The sequence below is a fragment of the Alexandromys fortis genome, unplaced genomic scaffold (assembly GCF_014885135.2).
Source record: "Alexandromys fortis isolate MF-2015 unplaced genomic scaffold, M_Fortis_MF-2015_v1.1 scaffold_38, whole genome shotgun sequence".
NCBI lineage: Eukaryota > Metazoa > Chordata > Mammalia > Rodentia > Cricetidae > Alexandromys > Alexandromys fortis.
Window position 1 is genome coordinate 7,441,080 of NW_026067916.1, and position 24,032 is coordinate 7,465,111.

The window sequence follows — 24,032 nt, forward strand, 5'->3', positions numbered from 1 at the left end:
CTTAGCATAATAATAATAATAATAATAATAATAATAATAATAATAATAATAGAGTTCCCCCTAGAACTCATGACTTAGCCAGCCTCAGGATCTCAGCCTTGTTGAGTGTCTGATATAGAATTCAACTTGTGGAGTGTGACAAATCCAACCAAATGTTCCCGATTATCTCCCACCACATTTGTCCTGCATTTGTACCGATTCATCTTGCAGACAGGGGGGTTCTTGCAGGTTTCAGGGTTTGTAGCTGCGTGTTATCTCTGAGAGCTGTTCTACCAAGTGATCACCCGGGACACTGTGGTATAGCCACCACTGCAGCTGGAGAAATGAAGTGTTTTATTTGCCATAGCAGCTTAAATGGATTCACTAAAGTTGGGCTTCTTACCTAAATTTCAAGAAGGTATGAGAATATTGAGTATACCAAAGTTCTTCGGTTTCTCAACAGATTTCTCCCTTTAAAAACAGCCATGTGCTCTCTGGTACTTACCATATACCCAATGTATGACAGCTAAGTAAGAATAATTTCACAAAAAAAATCAGAATTTTTTAGTGGACAAAATGCATGAAGCCTGTATTCCTGTTAGATTAAAAGTCCCCAGCTTATCCACACTGGGACATGTCCCGATGAGAATGCTTCATACACACCTGTGCTTGTGATTTTTAGACTCCTTGTATCAAAACAGCCCTGTGAGACTGCTATTTTTGTCTGTTTTTGAGGTTTTTTTTTGAAACATCAGTTCAAAATATGAATAATGATGATATCTTCAGATGGGCTTCAATCAAGTAATGACTTCTGAGCCATAGCACAGATCAAGACCGGTGCTCTGGAGGTTTTCGCTTTTATTCAGCCCTGTTTGACAAGTGATCAAGTCACTTTCTTTCCCATGACTTGTGACCCAGATTGTTACATAACACTGTAGTTCACACCATAGATGCTTTCGTGGGAATTTAAGAAAGGATTGATATTGAGGGGCCATACACACTAAAAGCAAAGGCGCCCACATGCATCCTACTGTTTTAAGTCAGGGCTTACTGAAAGTAAGGATTCTTTTTATCTTTGTACTTTAGAGGAGAAACTAAGGATCTATAACCCCTAACAAATTACAAAATAGTCAAATATATTAAACACCATTTGTAACGTCTATAAAGAATAGAAAAATAAAAAACAGGGAACAAATGAAACTTTTCTCTGATAGTATTCTGCTGCAGTAAGTGATTTTTCTGCAAGGAATTTAAGCCGAGCACCTGGAGAGAGCAGCCAGGATGAAGAGCAATTTGAAACTGAATTTATCTGGAGACAATGACACATAAGAGAGCAGGCAGGCTTATTTATAGGACCCTCCCACCTTGTTTCTTGCATAATAAATACACATTATATGGTAATGATTAGAAAGAAGCAACATGTACGGCCTTTATCTTTTATATGAAAATACATATAATGGAAGACAAAATACAAAACACAAAAGTCAAGGATAATGTCTGCCCCAACCTCGCATCTGCCTCCCCTGTGGTTGTTTTGCCTTGTGCTCTTTTCAGAAAGTAGTTTTCATGACTTAGATTGCAAAAAACAGTGAGCTGGCTGGTTCTCAGAGTGGTGGGTCCTCTTTTCTTCACTTGGTGCTCTGCTACAAAGACCTCTAGGAAACTGTATTTCATCAGCGCTGAAGAGTGTTCCAGTCTCCTGGGCCTTGAGCAGCAGTCCCAGAAGGAGGCATTTCAGTCAGAAAAACAAACATGCCAAACAATTTGATCTATGACTCTATGCTGCTTAACTGGTGAATAATGTAACTAGTATTAAAAATGGAATCATTTTATTAATTAGAAAGAAGATAGAGAATTTCTCACGAGTGACTCTGGAAAACTCCATGCAACTCAGTGGAAATTTATTTGGTTGAAACCAAGAGATAAAGACTTGCTAAACTAAATTCAAATAACCTTTTTTTAGTTTTAAACAAAAATGAAACATATTATGTAACGTAATTTATTTAAGCAAATTTATGATGGAAATGCTAAGGTTAAGATACTAGGCTTAATGCCAGGCGATGGTGGCACACGCCTTTAATCCCAGCACTCGGGAGGCAGAGGCAGGCGGATCTCTGTGAGTTCGAGACCAGCTTGGTCTACAGAGCTAGTTCCAGGCTTAAAATGATTTTCTTTCAAATTTACAGCTTTCTTTCCAGTGCCAAACTCTAAATAAGTATTTCTCTGGGTCCTCCTTCAGTTTATTTTTCCAAGTGGTGGTGAACATAGAAATTGGTAGTCATTTTAGATTTTGCCCATGTTTATATTTTAAATAATCTTCTTTACATTTTTTCAATGATGCTTGTTCTGATTTAGAACAGAATAACTTTCCCTGTGCCTATCAACAATCAACAGAATAACTAGACATTTTCAGTTTTCATCTTGACTAATGCGCTAAAATAGAAAGTCCGCTGTAATCCTAATCTGTTCGTTGCTGTCCATTTTACAGATTCAAGAATGGCTTTGTTTAAATTGCCAGACGCAGAGAGCAATTTCAGGACAACTTGGAGACACGGGCAAAATGCCTCCTGTATCGTCAGGACCCAAGGCATCTCCTGTGCCTGCCCCTGCCGAACCACCGTCTCAGAAAACACCGAGGGCCCCTGTAAAAGATAAAAAGAAGGAAGCAGAAGTCAAAACTGAAACTGAAAAACTGATTCCAGAAAAAGAGACACCATTAGTTGAGAAGACCCCTGCGACGGTCACCATAGATCAAAAACCAGAAGAGAGCAAAGTAGAGAAAGGCAAAATTTCAGCCTGGAAAGAAAAGAAATCACCTTCTCAAGAGGAAAAACCACTCCCGGAAGATAAAACGAGAAAGAAGCCACTTGACGAAAAGTCGGCACCTGCTGAAGAAAAACCACCCCTTGAAGGAAAGAAGCCAACCCCCGGGGATAAGGAATTACCCCCAGAAGTAAAGCCACTGGCCTTGGAGGGGGAAGAGAAACCTGAAATACTTCAAGCTCAAGCACAAATTCCTGCAGAGCCCACAGCAGGGGTGGCCGCCAAGGCAGGGGGAGGAGAGGGGCAGCCCGAGGCCAGGACTGAAGATCTGCCGAGGGACACACCTCAGACTTTGCCCAAGGAAGCAGGGAGGGAAAGCGGTGCGGAAGGCAGCGCCAAGTCTGACCTGGTGGGGCCTGGCAAAGAAAAACCGGTAAGTTGTTTTTCGTACCGTTGCAGTTCGCTAGGTTTGCTTAGTGCCTCAGCCAGTCACAGATAGGATGGATGTGAAAACCTTTAAACCGTGAATTACGTTTCAGAGAACTCTACTTTTTTTTTTTTTTTTTTTTGCACTTAAGTGAAAAGCAATGGCGTTTTGCCTTAGTCAACTTCCATAAAGCATAGAGACAAAATTCTCTAAATCATATAGAAAAATGAAAAGATTTCCTATAGCTCCATGTTAGTTTTTTTAAATACACAATGGGAGTATAAGTCAGTTTTTCCTCTGTACCTAAAATAATCTATTAATATTTTGTAAGAGGCAAGTTGTTGTTTTTGTTGTTGCTTCGTTTTGATTTTCTTTTTGATAGATTTCTAATCTGCGTTCAGCCACAAAACTCATGGTTTAAAAAAAAAAGTTCATGGTTAAAATCCAGAGTGAAAGTAAATTTACATATTCTTAGTTATTCTAGATTTTTCTCATGACTTAGTGTCATTTGTCTATTATGGAGGATTGGTCATTATCTGCATAGAGTATAGAGTACTACGTACTTCGTATACTCTTCCTTTAGTGAGAAGTTTCAAGAATGCCCCGTTTTAAGTAATATCTGCATAAGCAATTCTGCCATTTTAAAGGAACGCTGTTCTTTCAAAATATATTAATTTTAATTAAAATCCAGTTTTATTATGTTTATATGTGTGTGTGTATATACATACATCAGAATTAAAATATAAGCTTCTTAGAGATCCACAAAATATCTTCTACCTAATTAAATAATTTAATTCATAGAGGACACTGATGAGTCACAGAAAAATTACCTATTGTACATCTATTATAACCGCAAGCAGAAATTACAGTTGCATAATTAGTTTATGGGCGTCTGCTATTTTGTGTTCACCGTGACACATGCCTGCTGACCCATCTGCACCATCTTTCTTTCTCTCTGACCATTTTTTGTGGGTCCCGCATTTGCCATTTTTTATCTTGTTTTTCTTTGCCAGTCTCCAATTCCTCCCCCCCCCCAGAGTTTCCTTCTTTTCTATCCAGAGAAGTCACATGATTAACCCTTAAAATCACATGTGCATATGTGTCTCTAGTCTTGAGTTTCAGAACTGTGTTTTCGTGTATTTTAAGTAGACAGTTTCCCTTTAGACCTCACTGTAAATTCAAGCTCAACATGTTTGGCTAATTGCTCATTTTTCTGTAGAACCCACCTCTCCTTTTGGCTTTCTGTAACGTGACGCCATCATTTGCTTGCCTCTTGTCTTGCAGACACTAATCTGAGGCCAGCTAGGTTTCAATTTCTCGGGACTTGGTCCTCCATACCATTACTGATCATGAGGACATCTCTACGTGATGCTTCCCTTGAGCTTCAGAGTTCGTTATTCTCTTAATGGTTATAAATGCAGACTCCATCGGTTTTCCTGGCACATTTTACTTACTCCTTGTAATGGATCTCATTTAATCATTGTTTTACCTCCATTTGCTGCTACACAAATGCCTTAGCAATACAGGAAGGGTCAGTTCCCTAGTGATACAATTGTGAGTTCTTTGCATTGTAAGTTTTATCAGCAAGTGACCTCTGTGTGTGTGTGTGTTTGTGTGTTTGTGCGTGTGTTATTGTTTTATCTGCCACTAGCCTACTATAGAAAAGGGTTTGGCTGACACTATATGAGTCATATTTCTTCTTTATCAAACAATAAGCTTTAAATCGACAGTAAACAAATGAAGTGATTGCTTTACTATACTGTCTCTTACAGCAGAACTTCCAGTTTTACTTGAGGGTTTTGTAGACCGTGTGAACAAGCAACAGGAAATTAAAGAACACCTCTACTATTGGTCTATTTCCAAAATCAAATTAAAGCTTTCTACCTTGCATTTAAATGCTATCATAAACATTCTCAAGTTTTGTTTTCCCACCTTGAGACATTTGCATAGTGGTCAGGCTGCCCGTACACACAGTGTGTAGTCCTGGCTAAACAGATTAGCTAGGGTTTTTCACCCTGTGATATCTGTCTGCAATATAACTCCCCTGCAAGCCTCACCACCCTCTACCAGTGAGAAATCAAAACCACAAACACTTCAATGTGATTCTTATTTTCAATGTGTTTCTCCCCTCTGGAGCTGTCTGGACTTCTCTGTGTGCCCCTGCAGCGTCAACAGGGAAACCCCACCCGCGTTGCTGTCCTTTGGATGCCATCCCCTCCCCCCACGACTGAAAGTCAACCTCCCCTGCTGCAGAGCGCCCTATATTGACTCCTTTTTGTATTGCCATTTAAAAATCCAAGTAATCCTCCTCATTTGCCTCTTACCACATTCAAGGTTCTTTTTATAAAACCCATTTCCTTCTATCTAACCTACACAAATATTGACAATGTAACCATCATGGTGGTTGTTTTAAAAAATAGGGAAATTGCATTTTATACTCCAAATACAAGTATGCTTGGAGGAAGATAGCAGAGTGAGGATTTTAGTGCGGTTCTGATTATATAAAGCCTCGATTCACAGCCCCTACCTGTGAGTACTTTTCTCCTGTGACACTTCTGACATACGTTCTTTCCTTAGTATCCATCTCTCTTTCTAACTTTTGGCACACTCTTTTGGGCAATTTTCACAGCTTGTATATCTGCACTATTTTATATTCATTTATCAATTTGTAAGTTGTTTTAATATTGTGTTGTTTTTATTTCTTCATTGCTACATCATTCAGTTTCTTTATTCAAATTTCCAAAATGTGTTTATTAAGCAAAATTAAATGAATATATATTAAAATGAGAATATATTTAAATATGATATCTATTTAAAAGTATACCTCTTTAAACTTTTCAGTTTCATATTTTTAAGTCATGTCACTATAATATTCTGTATTTTCACCTATATATCCATGCAGGAAACTTTCCGTCTTTGTTCCATATTCTCTACTGAGAACTGCTGTCCTCCAGATGGAAACTAGAGTTAGCGTAGATTTTAATGTGGGTGAAGGCGTAAGTCACGAACAAGGCCACACCAGTTTGGAGTTATGATTAATAGGGTGTTATTTATTTAAAGGGGAAAACTTACAGATCACCGTCCCAGACAACAGCCATCTGCACAACCAGGAAGGGAGTCTAGTCTCCGGCGGAGCAGGAAGTGAAGAGAGCAAGCAGAGGAAATAGCCGCTTTTTTAAAGGGAGAGAGACCACGCCCCAATGGGCTGGTATCACAGCAGCTATTGGTTGGAGGGGCGGAAGGACCTCCCGCAACATGTGGGCTTTGATTTCTGTTAAAATAGCGGAAGGGCTAATAGTCAAGCTACCTATCAGCATCGAATGCAGTGCCTGCCTTGTTTGTGATTGGAGCGCTTTAGTTTCTCATATTTCTGTCCAACTTGATTGGGGGAGGGGGAGGGAAATGGGAGGTGGTGGCGGGGAAGAGACAGAAATCTTAATAAATAAATAAATGAATAAATAAAAGTTACTCATATTTGCCCTCCATCCTATCATAAACTTTCTATACAGGCTTGAAGACAGGCCCTATGCTCGATCAGCTCATTTAAAATAAAGTCTAGAAAAACCAACCAAGCACTTACAGTTATCTGTCTTTGCACATTTTTATATGAATCCTAGAACTCAATTCCTAACACTTACCATCTTCAGAAACTTCTGTTCTCCTCCAGTGTGGAGTGCCTCTGGCTTCAAGTCAAGTCTTGAGGAAAGAGCACAGACACGCTCGAAAGAACATATGTATTTTTGTGCCTTTTCTCCCACTGGGCTCTCCACAAGGTACAGCAGGGTCAAGAGTTTCAGATGGCGCTGACTCGTGACTGCTTTCTCTCTGACGTGTCGACTGTCCAGTCATGGCTATGGGAGGCTCTCGGGAAAGGGGATGCTCCAATCCCTACTATTTGTTAGTACATTTAAAACCTGAAATTTTGGAGTGGTTATTTTCAATACATAGATTAGCAAAGCTCAAGCAACTAAAGCTCTATGCATGGAAATCATGCCGTATGCTATAGAGCAGTGTGATGGACTGCATGCTGATCACTAGGAACAGACGGACAGCGCTCTCTTTAGGGGAATGAAAGTAACACTGTGATTGTAAAGCTGAGCCTGCAGCGTTACTGACTTTATCAAAGGTGATAAAACTTGCACACAGAAGTAACCTAACTGAAATGGTATTCTCATTTTAGAATTTCGGAGGTGATTCTAAACAGTATTAAGTGTTAAAAGTGAAACAGAAAATACCGATATCAATTTCCTGATGGTTCAAATGAAAAGGAGTGAATTTTTAAAAGTCAGTAACAGTTTATATTTTAGATATTTTATAACATTATATGTGTGTGTGTTCTACGTTATTCAAAAGTATGTTTGTTATAGTCTTATATATAAATATTAATTCACTAAATAGATTAATACTTTTCTTGAAATAAGTATACTGTTACAAATTTTTGAAGCCATGAGAAAAAGTCTCCAATCTTTTAGTCTGATGTAATGAGAAATTGGTGGTAAAATGGCCCACATTATGTTGCCTTCACATGAATCCTTTGACCATATTCTAGTCTGTGGTACTTCAAACACCCATTTTAAAGTTCAATAATTAGAGAAAACAGGATACATCTTACAGACTGTAATCTGCATCTAATTTCCCCTTGTTTATAAGTGTTATTAATGAAGCCGTGTCAAGGACCAGTTAGCTACAAGAAAGACAAATGGTTGCCAAGTCCTGATATGTCCAATTCCTTTTTAAAATGATTAATAGCAGTAATAAAGACTAATTTGTAGGTGCCTTTAATCAGTGAGGCAAAGAACCTGATCACTGGGTGATCTGATGTTTCACAGCTAAACTATGTAGTTAATTAGAACACATTATTATGTGAGATTATATATACCTAAATCTAGTTAATGGGGTAAAAATTACCATTCCAAAGTGTACCCTGGTGAGCACGACTCTCCTTTGAACCTTCCAGTGAGGTGCATTGGAAACCACTAATTGATTCCCCATCGGTCACTCCTACCATATTGTCTACAGAATGAGCCTTTGCACACTTGCTGCCGTTTAATACAGAACAGAGAGAGCAGCGCAGCAGCAGCCTCACCTGACTTGGTGAGGGAAGCCCGTGAAGCGCGTGGGGCAGACAGGACCAGAAGGTCTGATAAGGGAGAACATAGTGCAAAGGAGTGAAGGATGCCTAGGCACACGGGAAAGCCGTACACCGGCAGGAGCAGAGAAAGGATGTTAACGTTTTGTGTTAGCACTTCATGAATTCCCTTTTGCTTTTCTTTGTTACATTCTATGTATCTAGTCTTAAGCTTATTTTTATAAAAATGTCAGGACGGACCTCAAAAATCTGTATTATAAACTATCAGAATTAACTTATGGAAGATCATATTTTGGCTGATTTTCCTCCATAACCATGGTGTCTGCTGTGAATGATGGGAGGCAGCATTAACTAATGAAGTCATCCGTTGAGACTCTCTTGTGCTTCCCAGCCCTGCTCTGTGTCGTCTTGTGGGATGCGGTGAGGTAGTGCTGTCCACTCAGGAAGACCGTGTATTAGCGGACCGCTGTGATGGCAGCCTGTTTGTTTTGTCTCTGTTGTTCTATAAGGAGAGAGAGGAAGGAGATTTGGGTGGGCGAGGAGGCAGGAGAAATCTGGGAGGATGTCAGAGTCAGAATTACTGTTGCTGTGATGAAACACCGTGATCAAAAAACTTGGGGAGGGCAGGGTTTATTTCAGCTTACACTTCTAAGAACATTATCACTAAGGGAAGTCAGGACAGGAACTCACACAGGGCAGGAACCTAGAAGCAGGGGCTGATGCAGAAGCCATGGAGGGGGGTCTGCTTACTGGTTTGCTCCCCATGGCTTGCTCAGCCCAGGACCACTAGCTTAGGGATGGCCCCACCCACAATGGGCTGACCTTCCCCCATCAATCACGAGTTAAGCCTTACAGCTGGGTCTTATGAAAGCAATTTCCTCAGTTGAAGTTCCCTCCTTTCAGATAACTCAAGCTTGTCTCAAGTTGAAATAAAGTTATTCAGCGCAGAGGAGTTGGAAGAGGAAAATCCATAATCATATATTTATGAAAAACTTTTCAATTGAATTAAAAAAAAAACAACACACACAAGAGAGGAAAGGGAGGAGGGAGAAAGAGAGATTGCTTGCTGTATGATGATGACAAGAATCCATGTTCAGACTGCAGCACCCATGTAAGAAATAAGTGTGGCCTTGTACACCTGTAGCATCAGTCCTGGGGTAGGGAGTTGGGACAGGACTGGCAGGGACAGGAAGATTTCTTGGGCTCACTGGTCATCTAGCATAGCCAAAAACAGCAAGCTCCAGGTCCAGTGAATGACCCTGTCTTAAGGGAACTAGACAAAGGATGATAGAACACCCAATGTTCTCCTCTGCCGTCCAAGGATGGACAGACGAGAGACAGACGCATACAAACATGAGAGAAAGAGACAGAGACAGAGACAGAGACTGACTTTTTCTTTTAAACCATTTGAACTTCATCACAAAATAAATTTATTGATACAGATAATGTATTTGAAGGAAAGTGAAATTAAAATGTAAAGGGGCCTCGTGAAATTAATGAAAGAAAATCAAGTGAAATTGAGAATTAATATGTAATTTAAATTTAGTTTAAATGAAAACTAACCTAAGTTAGTGAATATCAACTGTTCTCAATTTTGTTCTCATACAAAGATTTTTTTGAAAATACCATCTTATTCCAGGTGGTGGTGGAAAACACATTTAACCTCAGCACTCCAGAGGCAGAAGCAGAGGCAGGCAGATCTCTGTGAGTTCGAGGCCAGCCTGGGGTATAAAGCAAGTTCCAGAATGGGCTACAAGGCTACACAGAAAAACCCTGTCTCAGAAAGCAACAACAACAATTACACCAAGAAAACAAAAACTATCATCACATAGCTGAATTTTTCCATATTTATTCCTCAATTATTGATGGTTATTTAATAATAATGGTGAATGGTGAAGCCTCGTGATTAGTTCAACTCTAATACATTTGCCTGTGATTTTTCCCCTCCACTAGGAAAAGGAAGAGGACAAGTCCGACACCTCCAGTTCTCAGCAGCCCAAGAGCCCACAAGGTCTGAGTGACACAGGCTACTCTTCTGATGGAATATCAGGTTCTCTTGGTGAAATCCCAAGTCTTATACCAAGCGATGACAAAGATTTGCTCAAAGGACTCAAAAAGGACTCTTTCTCACAAGAAAGCAGCCCTTCCAGCCCCTCGGACCTAGCGAAGCTGGAAAGCACAGTACTATCCATATTGGAAGCTCAGGCGAGTACACTGGGTGATAAATCAGAAAAGAAAGCACAGCCCCAGAAGGTTTCTCCTGAGCAGCCTCAGGAACAACAAAAGCCTCAGACCCAGTCTGAAATGCTGGATATTACTCTTTCAGAAGAAGAGGTCAAAGAGAGCCAAGAAAAGAAAGAAAGTTCCAAAAGGGATAGCCAACAAGGCTTTCCTTCCAGGAAGGACCATAAAGAAAAGCCTGAGCTGGTTGATGACCTAAGTCCAAGAAGAGCATCCTATGATTCCGTGGAAGACAGCAGCGAAAGTGAAAACTCCCCTGTCGTACGTCGAAAGCGGCGAACTAGTGTTGGCTCCTCAAGCAGCGATGAGTATAAACAGGAAGACAGCCAAGGTTCTGGGGAAGAAGAGGACTTCATACGAAAACAGATTCTCGAAATGAGTGCGGATGAGGATGCTTCTGGCTCTGAAGACGATGAGTTCATCAGGAGTCAGCTCAAAGAGATTGGCGGTCTTCCTGAGAGCCAGAAAAGGGAAGAAGCCAAAGGCAAAGGGAAAAGCACAGTGGGGAAGCACAGACGACTGACTCGCAAGAGTACCACTAGCTTTGATGATGACGCAGGGAGACGTCATTCCTGGCATGACGAGGACGATGAAACATTCGATGAAAGTCCTGAGCTCAAATTCCGAGAAACTAAAAGTCAGGAGAGCGAAGAACTTGTCGTTGCTGGAGGCGGAGGGTTACGTCGTTTTAAGACGATCGAACTCAACAGCACGACAGCAGATAAATACTCCGCCGAGTCCTCTCAGAAAAAAACAACTTTGTATTTTGACGAAGAGCCTGAATTAGAAATGGAAAGCCTCACAGACTCACCCGAGGACAGATCTAGAGGAGAGGGGTCCTCTAGTCTCCACGCATCCAGCTTCACTCCTGGCACGTCCCCTACATCGGTGTCGTCACTCGATGAGGACAGCGACAGCAGCCCCAGCCACAAGAAAGGGGAGAGCAAACAGCAGCGCAAAGCGCGGCACCGGACACATGGCCCTCTCTTGCCCACCATCGAAGATTCTTCGGAGGAAGAAGAATTGCGAGAGGAAGAAGAATTGCTCAAAGAGCAAGAGAAGCAGCGGGAATTAGAGCAGCAACAAAGGAAGAGTTCTAGTAAGAAATCAAAGAAAGACAAAGATGAACTTCGAGCTCAGAGAAGGAGAGAAAGACCCAAGACGCCACCCAGTAATCTCTCTCCCATTGAGGATGCATCTCCCACGGAAGAATTGCGCCAGGCGGCAGAAATGGAGGAGCTCCATAGGTCCTCTTGTTCTGAATACTCACCTAGCATAGAATCCGACCCGGAAGGATTTGAAATAAGCCCTGAGAAAATAATAGAAGTTCAGAAAGTTTATAAATTGCCCACAGCTGTGTCTTTGTACTCACCCACAGATGAGCAATCTGTGATGCAGAAAGAAGGTGTTCAGAAGGCGCTGAGGAGCGCCGAAGAGATGTATGAAGAAATGATGCAGAAAACCCACAAATACAAGTCCTTCCCAGCTGTAAACGAGCGAGACGAAGTGTTTGAAAAAGAGCCGCTGTATGGGGGCATGTTAATAGAGGACTACATTTATGAATCTTTAGTAGAGGACACATACAATGGATCTGTAGATGGCAGCCTGCTCACCAGGCAAGAAGAACAAAACGGATTTCTGCAGCAGAGAGGGAGAGAGCAAAAGATAAGACTCCCCGAACAGATTTACGATGATCCTATGCAGAAAATTACAGACCTCCAGAAAGAGTTTTATGAGTTAGAAAGCTTACATTCTATCGTGCCTCAAGAAGACATAGTTTCGAGCTCGTATATCATTCCAGAAAGCCACGAGATAGTGGACCTGGGCACCATGGTAACTTCTACCAGTGAGGAAAAGAAATTATTAGATGCTGACGCTGCCTACGAAGAACTTATGAGGCGGCAGCAGATGCAGGTAACAGATGGATCCAGTCCTCCGCAGACCACCATCGGGGATGACATGACAGAGTCCACTATGGATTTTGACAGGGTGCAAGATGCATCTTTGACATCAAGCATCCTTTCTGGAGCATCTCTTACAGACTCAACCAGCAGCGCCACTCTCTCTATCCCAGATGTTAAGATAACCCAACATTTTTCAACAGAAGAACTTGAAGATGAATATGTAACTGATTATACCAGAGAAATTCAAGAAATAATTGCCCATGAGTCACTGATATTGACCTACTCCGAGCCTTCAGAAAGTGCTGCGTCTGTCCCCCCGTCCGACACACCTTCTCTTACGTCATCGGTTTCTTCCGTCTGCACCACCGACAGCTCCTCACCTGTCGCTCCCCTGGACAGTGTAACCGCGGCTTATACAGAGCCAGCGGGAGGAATAACTAAATTTGAAGACTCTGAGGAAATTTCTTCCTCCACTTATTTTCCGGGCAGTGTCATAGACTACCCAGAAGACATAGGCGTGTCCTTAGATCGGACCATCATGCCTGAAAGTAGAACGGATGGTGACCATGCTGTGATTTCCTTCTCTAGTATGACCCCTTCTGTCACAGAAACTGTAGGACCTAAAGCTGGCAGGCCACACGCTGACACCGTGTCCACGGACTTACCTACATCTGAAAAAGATCCCATAAAAGGCAAGACAGAAACTGGGGATGGAATTATTCTAGAGGTTTTGGATGCTTACAAAGATAAAAGGGAAGAGTCTGAGGCTGAATTCGCAAAAATCAGCTTACCTGAAACTGGGTTGGTCCAAACACCTCATTCCGTCATAGCCCCGCAGATGAAAGAACAGCCTGTATCTCCATATCCTGTATCTGGAAAGGTCTCGGGTCAGGAAAAGCCCACATATAGGTTACCATCAGCTGGTCCTCCTGTTTCTACCCACCCACCTAAATCTCATCCATTTTTCCGAAGTTCTTCTTTAGACATATCAGCCCAGCCACCCCCTCCTCCCCCTCCACCTCCTCCACCTCCACCACCACCTCCTCCTCCTCCTCCTCCTCCTCCACCATTGCCCCCAGCAACTTCACCTAAGCCAATCATTTATCCTAAAAAAAAATTGGCCACTCAAGCTCCAGTGACTCCAACGACTATCTCTACAACCCACATTGATGTTGTTACTACAGTGGAGGTCACAGCCGCTCGGAGGAGTAATGGGCTACCTACCACCAAAGTATGTGCCGCCGCACCGCCTCCTGTCCCTCCGAAGCCTGCTTCAATTCCAACTGGACTTGTGTTTACACATCGGCCAGAACCAATCAAACCTCCAATTGCCCCCAAGCCAGTAGTTCCTCAGATTCCGGTAACTGCACCAAAAACAACAGACACGTGCCCCAAACCAACAGGTCTGTCTTTAACTTCAAGTATGTCCCTGAATTTAGTGACTTCAGCAGATTACAAACTGCCTTCCCCTACCTCCCCACTTTCCCCACATTCCAATAAATCCTCACCAAGGTACTCTAAGTCTCTAATGGAGACGTACGTGGTTATCACATTGCCCTCTGAACCTGGGACTCCAACAGATTCTTCTGCTGCCCAAGCCATTACCAGCTGGCCCTTGGGATCACCCCCAAAAGATCTAGTTTCCCTTGAAACAGTGTTTTCTGTAGTTCCTCCTATGACAACTACGGAAATTCCAAGTTCTTCACAGCCAGCCCTGTACGCACCAGGAGCTTTGGAGACCTTTTCTTCTGCCCCTATTGTGACACCGTCTCTATTTCAAGGAGCTCCAACATCACTTACACAGTTCCTTCCAACAGAAGGATCAAAAACCCAGGTTTCTGCGACCGGAAGCACAGCCCCCAGCATCGCTCCCAGAAGTGTTTCCATACCCATTCCGCCAGAGCCTCTTGCTCTAGACAGGCGTCCGTACAAGGAAAATGGAAAGTTGCCACTTACTGGTGATGCCATTGATTTACGAACAATACCAAAAACAGAAGCTAAAGCAGCTGAAAAATGTATGGATCTTTCTGCCTCTGCCATGGAGGTGAAAAGGCAGACCACGACAAATGAAGTTTATGGGCGACAAATTAGCGCCATCCAACCTTCTATCATAAATCTCAGCGCGGCTGCCTCTTTAATAACTCCAGTCGGCCTAGACTCGGAGACAGTGGCGGTTGTCACATGCACCGATACCACAACTTACACAACAGTCACGGGAAGCCAAGTGAGCGGAGAGCGTGCAGGGGCAGTACCGCTCCAGCTTACCGTCTCGAAACATACTGAGTCACCCTATAGGATAGCAGGCGGCCAGACATTTCCCACGATCAGAGACGAAGCACCAATCAACTTATCGCTGGGTCCCTCCGCTCAGGCAGTGACATTGGCGGTGACGAAGCCTGTCACTGTGCCCCCTGTCGGTGTCACCAACGGATGGACTGACAGCATCGCATCTCAGGGGATCACAGACGGAGAAGCGGTAGATCTCAGCACGTCCAAGTCTCATAGGACAGTTGTCACAATGGATGAGTCTACTTCCAATGTGGTGACCAAAATAATAGAAGACGACGAGAAGCCTGTTGATCTGACCGCGGGAAGAAGGGCTGTGTGCTGTGACATGGTTTATAAGCTGCCTTTTGGAAGGAGCTGCACAGCGCAGCAGCCTGCCACTACCCTTCCTGAAGACCGCTTCGGTTACAGGGACGATCACTATCAGTATGATAGATCAGGGCCGTACGGTTACAGAGGGGTTGGTGGAATGAAACCCTCCATGTCTGACACTAATTTGGCAGAAGCTGGACATTTTTTCTATAAAAGTAAGAATGCTTTTGATTACTCTGGAGGCGCTGATGCAGCCGTAGATCTAACTTCAGGGAGAGTATCTACAGGTCAGTATGACATAGCCACAGACACTGCCTTGAAATGCCATTACGGTGTTCTGCATCTCGTTTCAGGATGAGAAAAATACCCCTACTCTGGTTTCCTTTACATTTTTGCTTTCTTTGGATGTCTTGGCAATTATATTTTACAGTACACGCGCATTTTTTGTTTCTTCGTGGTTCTTGCTGTTGTCGTTGTCTGCATGTGCCTGCATGTCCAACATTGCTTTTTCCTCCGCACCTAACTAGGTTAACCTGTGGATTTGCATGCCGTCCCCTTCATTGCGTCCACCGAGATAAAAGGGCTTTCAGACCCAGACAGCATCCTTCATTCTGAGAACTGGACTATAACTCTACCCTGTATTTCAGGTGAGGTAATGGATTATTCAAGCAAGACTACAGGTCCATACCCAGAAACACGCCAAGTCATTTCAGGAGTTGGGATTAGTACCCCGCAGTATTCCACAGCGAGAATGACTCCTCCTCCAGGACCGCAGTATGGAGCGGGAAGTGTTCTGAGGTCATCTAATGGTGTTGTCTATTCTTCGGTAGCAACTCCGATCCCCGCCACATTTGCTATCACCACTCAGCCCGGCTCCATTTTCAGCACCACGGTCAGGGATTTGTCGGGCATTCACACAACAGATGCACTGACTTCACTCTCAGCCCTGCATCAAAGCCAGCCAATGCCTCGGTCGTATTTCCTAACAACGGGTGCATCCGAAACAGACATCTCAGTGACCGGCATTGACATCAATGCCAGTCTGCAAACGATGACTATGGAAACTCTCCCTGCTGAGACGGTGGACTCTGTCCCTGCTTTCACCACAGCATCGGAAGGGTTCTCTGAGGTGGTAGGAGAGGAAAGCACTCTTTCAATGGTCTCTGACGAAGATAAGCAGCAGCAGCAGCTTGACTTGGAGCGAGAGCTCCTGGAGCTGGAGAAAATTAAGCAACAGCGCTTTGCTGAGGAGTTGGAGTGGGAACGTCAGGAGATTCAGAGGTTCCGAGAGCAGGAAAAGATCATGGTTCAAAAGAAGCTGGAGGAGCTGCAGTCTATGAAACAGCACCTCCTATACCAGCAAGAAGAAGAGCGGCAGGCCCAGTTCATGATGAGGCAGGAGACGCTAGCTCAGCAGCAGTTACAGCTTGAGCAGATTCAGCAGCTGCAACAGCAGCTACACCAGCAGCTCGAGGAGCAGAAGCTCCGCCAGATCTACCAGTACAACTATGACCCCTCTGGAAATGCCTCTCCGCAAACCACCACTGAGCAGGCCATGTTGGAGGGTCAGTATGCTGCTCCAGAGGGCAGTCAGTTTTGGGCCACCGAAGATGCCACCACCACAGCTTCTACCGTGGTGGCCATTGAAATACCCCAGAGCCAAGGATGGTACACTGTTCAATCCGATGGGGTGACTCAGTACATCGCTCCGCCCGGCATCCTGAGTACTGTTTCAGAGATACCTCTGACGGATGTTGTGGTAAAAGAGGAGAAACAACCAAAAAAGAGAAGTTCGGGAGCTAAAGTTCGGGGGCAGTATGAAGAGATGGGGGAAAGTCTGGCAGACGATCCGCGGAACTTGAAAAAGATAGTGGACAGCGGCGTCCAAACTGACGACGAAGAAACTGCTGACCGGAGCTATACCAGTAGAAGGAGGAGAACTAAAAAGAGCGTGGATACCAGTGTCCAGACTGATGACGAAGATCAGGATGAATGGGACGTGCCTTCTAGGTCAAGGAGAAAAGCCCGTCCGGGGAAGTACGGAGACGGCAGCACCACAGAGGGTGACAAGACCAAACCCCTCTCCAAAGTCTCCAGTGTAGCAGTTCAGACAGTCGCAGAGATATCTGTGCAAACTGAACCAGTGGGAACCATAAGGACACCTTCCGTACGAGCGCGGGTGGATGCCAAGGTAGAAATAATTAAACACATTTCAGCACCTGAAAAGACTTACAAAGGGGGCAGTTTAGGATGTCAAACAGAAACAGATTCAGACACACAGAGCCCTCCTTATCTGGGTGCCTCCTCTCCACCCAAAGACAAGAAACGCCCAACACCTTTAGAGATTGGGTACTCCTCAGCTCACCTTCGGGCAGACACCACAGTCCAGCTGGCTCCTTCCCCACCCAAATCTCCCAAGGTCCTCTACTCACCCATCTCCCCACTGTCACCAGGCAAAGCATTAGAATCAGCCTTTGTACCTTACGAGAAACCCCTCCCTGATGACGTAAGTCCACAGAAAGTACTCCATCCAGACATGGCTAAAGTGCCCCCAGCAAGTCCTAAGACAGCCAAGATGATGCAGCGTTCTCTGTCTGACCCCAAGCCTCTGAGTCCTACAGCGGACGAGCGTTCCAGGGCTCCTTTTCAGTATTCCGAGGGCTTCACGGTAAGAGGGGTTCCTTTCAGTTAGAAGACAATGGATGCGTAGATGTTAATCGTGTGTTTGCAGACTTAGAAGGTAACAAAGCTAGCGCGTAGAAAATGAAAGACTGAAATCGAGGGAGGACTATTGCGTTATAAATGTGTGTGTCAGGGTGGGGAGGACCTCATTCTCTTAAAAATGCCAACGGGGGGGGGGGAAGGTTTATTCTAATATTAAGATCTCTGACTCATCGACCAATTTTAGTGTGTTCAATTAATATTCATTTCCCCACCTGATGGGATAAAATATTGAATATAAGTAAACAAGGCAAAGGATGAAGCATGACCATGCATTTAGACCAGGAGTGTTAGGACTCATGACTGAGTGCTGGTGAAATAAACGTGTGAAGTCAGTCTCTTCTTCCAGTCAGGATATTGGCCTTAAAAGCTTAGCATAAGCTTATTGCCCAAGATGTGAACAGAAGAAAGTAAGGCCCAGTTCATCCAAGTTTACTATGTTTGGGGCAACTTCCTTAAACTAACCTCAGATGAGCCTTACTACAAATGCCGATAGAAGCATAACTAATGTGTATGTTTGTTTCAATAGAGATCATCTTTGAGGTATAACTGTGTCTCAAGGGAAGAAACAGATAAATATGTTGTACATATAGACATAAATGAAGATGAGAAATGTTGATTAACCACAATAGCAGGCATATTGTAATTAATAAAATCATTTATACATGGTTTAACTATCAGTTCAATTTGGAACAAATATTTTCAAGTGAAAATTTGCCCTGGTGCAGTAGTTTCTTACCTATGAACCTGCAAACTCTGAAGCTTCTGAAGACAATAGTCTGAAATACCACTCTTCCACTGATTCCCCACGTGTTCAACAACAGCCGTGGTCTATAAAATATAATATAATTTTTAAAATTTACCATTATATTACATATTTAAATGTATATTATAAAATACACACCTTTAAGTCTGTTTGTAGTTATACAGACATATTTACAATAATATTAATTAAAATTTCACATCTAAATTTTCCGCATTTATAACAGAATTTTATGATCTTCTGTATTTCCTTCTTAAAGAGGATTGTGCGGTGAATGCTAAAGATACAAGGAAGGCTGGGCACAGAGACCAGGACTGTAATCAGACAGACACTTGTGCATTGAGACAGCTTTGCTTCTGAAATCTGTTCAACGTCACGTGAAAGTGGCATTTAAGTAATTTAAGTGTGAATTTATTTTTTTTACACCTCTGACCTATAAATTCACATAAATAATAAAATGGGAAAACATTATGTTTTGAACTTTTAAAATAGTGTTTCAGGATTTGGTCATTAGAAAGAGGATTTTGCCAACTGATGCGTTGTCTGCTCAAATTGTGGCTTTAAACTTTTAGTTCAGTTGTGGCAGAGATTCAAGCTATCAGAATTTTCCTCACATTGTTCCCTTTGCATTTGCAAATGTACAAAGAAGGATATAATGGGTGTTGTGAGTTTATTAAGTACAATTACTAAATAATAACTAAGTTGGAAACATCCTAGGTTCATTGCTCGGAGCACAATTCCAACTTCTTCTAGTTGGTCAACTTCAATATATACTAAATATGGGATAATTGCATACGTGTTATTGATATTGCTATTGGTAGGACCCTTCATAAGCAGCAGAAGGTGAGTTTTATAGCGTATAAAAGTCTGGACCAGCATCTCCTGCTTCCAATAGGTCAGGAACGTTTCCAGGGAGGAGACTCTTAGACATGAAGGCTGAACTCTCTGCTAGGTCATGGAGAGAAAGATGAAGGTCATTCCAAATAGAGGATAAAAAATATCCATGTGTTCAGATTAATAGCCGGTTATACATCAAAAAGGGGGCAAACAAGGTTTACAGTAAATAAAACTGGAGTGGTTAGTGAGGGGTCAATTACACGGAATCTAATGTCCGAATTAGAGAACCTATGTTTGCTTCCTTTGTGCCAAGCTGGATCAAAGTCACCATCATTTTGTGTTTAGCCTTTGGACTCCGCTGTTCTGCTCCTTCCTAAGTTCTCTAAAGGAGCAAGTAGAGTAGCTTTTGGTTACAATCTATGTAAGCAAATACACTACTTGCTTCACAATTTGAACTCATTAGTAGAATCTTACAAAGTTCAGTCACTACTAGGAATTTACTTTTTATTGAAGTTATTTTTTTCTTGCAGTATATTATTCTGATTTTGGCTTCCTTTCTCTCATCTCCTCTCAGATCCTCTCCACATCCCCACCCATCCAACTCCATGCATTCTCTCTCTGTCTCTCTCTCTCTCTTTAGAAAAAAAAAGCAGGCAGAAAAGAACAGAAAAATAATAAAAAGCATGAAAAAACACATACACAGAGAGACACAAAGAAAATAAAATCCATGAAAAAATAAAATAAGAAAACATAATATATGAACAAAAGACAAATAAGGTTTAAAATGCCCAAACACATAAATATGAATTGAAAAAAAAATTCTCCAAAATTAATATTGAGTTGGTTTTATGCCATCAATCTGCTGTTGGGCCTGTGGCCTGCCCTTAGTTATGGTTCGTGTACCCAGTAAAACTGCACCGAAGAGCACAGGTTGTTTGCAAACAGCTGTCAGTGGTTAGTGATAGGAGCTTGTGTCCCCTTCTACTGCCAGCATTGTGACCCCATCTAGCCTAGACCTGTGCATGTTTCCATAGTCTGCAAGTGTGCGTCAGCCCCGCTGTGTCTGGAAGACGCTATTTCCTTGGAGTCCTCTATCCCCGTGGGCGTTTACAGTCTTTCTTGTGCACCTAGGAGAGATAATTGATAGAGACATCCCATTTAGGGCTGAGTTTTCCACCGTCTCTCAGTGTCTGCACATTTTCCAGTTGTGGGTGTCTGTGTTAGTTCGCATCTACTGTAGAAGGAAGTTTCTCCGATGATAACTCAGACACTGGTCAAATGGTATAGAAGAAGGTTGTTTGCAGTCATTTTATTGCTATGTTCCTTTAGCAGAAGAGTGAGTTCTACTGGGTTTTCCCCTAGACCCGAGCCCTATCTACTGTCAGGTTGTTATTCCTTGGAAACTACAGCTCCCAGACTTCTCCTGGATTACCGTCACCTGTGTGCGCGCTGGCCGCGCCCAGGTGAAGGCCACTCCTCCCAGATAACCTTGCGCCCCCCGTTAAAAGCGAAGGTCCACGAGGCTTCGCTCTCTTGGCCCCCCTCTTGGCCCTTTTCCCCCTACCCTTGTGTGTCGCACGTCCCACCCCTTACTGTGTTCCCCTCTCCCCATTAAAACGCACCCACGTGGGAACCGCGTGTCTTGTCCTTCCTTTGCGCGTGTCCCGTCTATCCTGTGTTCGTCCACACGCCCGCGCCCGCCCCGCCGCCGTTTTAAAGGAATAATACAGGGCTCCATCTCACTGAGTAGACCTTATGGTTACTTTAACAAGTTTATGCATTGTGCAGTTTATCATGCGGGCAGGCCATCACTGTAGACCTCAGGACGTGTAGCTGGACTGGTGGTTAACAATCCCCCGGAAGTGCGCGAAGCGCCTTCCAGTACTATTAACTGTTGGCGACAGGGGTGAAAAGGGCTCTAGGCAGACACCGGCTTGACTTCTCCATGGTCTATGAGAGATGTAAGTGTGATCTTCAGCAATAGGGACCGTCCCATCAGCTTGTGGAGAATAAACAATAGCTCTCGCAGTAGCCTGAGTATCTTAGGGGTGTCAATGGGGCGCCTTTGTTCAAACACTTAATTAAACGAAACCAATTCCTTGCTCTGGAGATATAGGTTGGTGGCAAAAGATGTCTAGCAGCAGTCCTGTTATCTCCGCGTTCATTGGCGTTTATGTTTTATGTTTATATGTTAACAAGCTTCCATTGTACGTAGGTTTCATCCGTTTACCTGTGGATTTCATGATTTCACTTTTTTGGCACAGAGAGGGGAGACTTTGGGGTGGGTACCACCTCTTGGTTTTAGGAAGAGGCATGGTGCTACCAGTTGCTGAGGAAAATAAGGGAGGTGTTACCACAGCTGGGATAGGTCAGAAGGCTCCTGGAATAACCTTCATATCCAGGGCAGCTCAAAATCCCCAATGAATCTGCGAGAGCCAGCCTCAGAGATTACAGTCACAGGCCATCATACCAGACCTAAGATCTTCCTTCTAATCTCAAGTAGCTTCCCAGAGGAAGTGACTTGTCTAAATGACCCACATTCTCCACGCCTAGAAGGTTCCTAGGATTGTCTTTGTGGATGTGAGAATCCTAATCAAATGTGCTGGGAACCAACACATAATTTCACTTTTTTAAACAAGTAGACAATATTCCATTGTGCAAATCTACCACATTTTAATAATCCGTTCATCTGTTGATGGGCATCTCGGCAGCTTCCAGTCTCGGCAGGAGCAGTGGACGTGAATGAACAGGTGTCACTGTAGTAGAGTACAGATGGAGTCCTTTGGATATGTGACCCAGGGTGTCACAGCTGGATCTCCTCCCAGCTTCCCGAAGATCTGCCACACTGATTTCCAAAGTGGGAACACAGTTTGCAATCCCAGCAGCAATGCAGGAGTGCTTCCCTTACCCGCATTGTCACCAGCATGAGGTCTCATTTGTTTTACTCCTTTTTGCCATTCTGGCTGGTGTAAGACACAATCTCTAAGTAGTTTTGATTTGCATTTCTTCAGAAGGCCCTTTGCTGCCTAAACGCTGCCTGTCTGTTGTTCCTGCCTACTTCCCACTGCCCACATGTCTACTATCCCAGTACAGGTTCCTCTTCTGGATTCCTCCCAGATCCTTGTAAAATTCACTCTTCCTTGATGAGCTTTTGCTCAGATGATATTGAGCAGAGGCCCTCCTGTCTAATTTTCTTATATACACGTATGACATTAAGTCTCACTTTCACCCCTAAATTTACACGTAATACATGCGAAATATTATCTTCATTATCTAGTAGAATATACATAATACATAATATTCTTTCTTATCCTGAAGAATATAAGCTCAGATTTTATTCGTGGGTAAAGATTTTGTTTACTGAGTTCACAGCTTTATATAAAGCACAGAAAAATGCCTGACCAAACAAATGTTTAATGGACTTCTTATCAAACTGTTTCCATTTTTCCAGTTTCACAAATTCTTAATGTCCAGTAAAACAAAAAGCAAAAGTTAAGCCTGTAATAAAAAAAAGCCAGTATTCACCCACTTACCAAACTTGGTAACTCAGTGTTATATTGTTTTATTCTGGTTTATCCTGCTTGTTTTTCTGCCTCCTGGATATGCAACACTGGACTTTGTCAGAATTTATTTCAACCCACTTTTTTAAAAATGCATTTGTGGAGTGTCTGTAGCTTCAGGGCAGGAGAATTGCATGGATAGAGGAAAGAAGCTATGCTCCCTGCGACCTTTCTCTTCCACTGGCAGGAGAGTGTCACTGACCCAGGTGATCCACAGGCTCAGGAAGGAATGGTAATTGAGCATGTCAGGAGACAAGGTGACCTTAGCCACTGCAAGAAAGCAATGTAAATTCTAAGAACATCCCCCCAGCTAGAAATAGCTGAATCCCTTCAAAGATTCATATGTCCTGGAGAATAAAAAAAATCTTTAATGATTTCGCCATAGGAACACAAAGTATTTGTTAAAACTGTTTGATCCTATTCCCATCCTTAACAGATATAATCTCTATTAAAATTATATTTATCTATAATAAGCCAGATCCTTTAGGAAAACAGATGCAAATTATGAGCTGAATGTTGCAAGAATACATTTTGCCTTCATGATTGCTGTTTCAATAGCTATTTTTGAATTTTTGGATGCCTTTAATGTCTATTTCTAACAGTGATTTCCATAGTCAAATACTTAGAATTTTTGTTTTTACCAATTTTTTTGTATTCTTCCAAAGTATGAAGATTTAAGAAGCAATGGCTAAGTGGGATTTGAGGAAAGATTTTTGACAGGGGTTATTGCCCTATCTTTTAAGAAAAAGCAAGATGAATATTAGTTTATTAAAACTGATTTTGATAAAATCATATTTATAATGATATTATATAAGAAAAATGTACTTTCATGTTAAAGATATATTTGTAAATACTAGAAACATCATCTTTTCTAGGTCTGATCTTTCTTCATTTTCTATCTTGTTCACATATTTGTTGGGATTTAATCTTATATTGCAAAGTCCAACTATGTTAATTAAAATAGGCAGCAGTATATTAGTGTTTTTCAAAATATAACAGTGAAGTGACTTAGAGTCATTAATAGTTAGCAAAGTATTATCAAGTCTTGTGATAAAATCAACATAAATACAAATGTCAGTTTATTGTTTGTTCAATAATATTGCAATTTATTTTAATCAGTATTGAAGGATTAATTCAGAATACTGAAAGT

At 42.6% G+C, this 24,032-nt stretch overlaps 1 protein-coding gene across 2 annotated transcripts in view; it reads left to right on the forward strand.

Moving 5' to 3' along the window:
- Positions 1-24,032, forward strand: part of Pclo (piccolo presynaptic cytomatrix protein) — a 288,549-nt gene that overhangs the window by 137,418 nt on the left and 127,099 nt on the right. For both annotated transcript variants that reach the window (XM_050139687.1, XM_050139688.1), the window contains exons 6-8: positions 2,468-3,175; positions 10,212-15,288; positions 15,649-17,669. In XM_050139687.1, the coding sequence (XP_049995644.1) occupies positions 2,468-3,175; positions 10,212-15,288; positions 15,649-17,669 (7,806 nt within the window). The remainder of the gene's footprint in view (positions 1-2,467; positions 3,176-10,211; positions 15,289-15,648; positions 17,670-24,032) is intronic.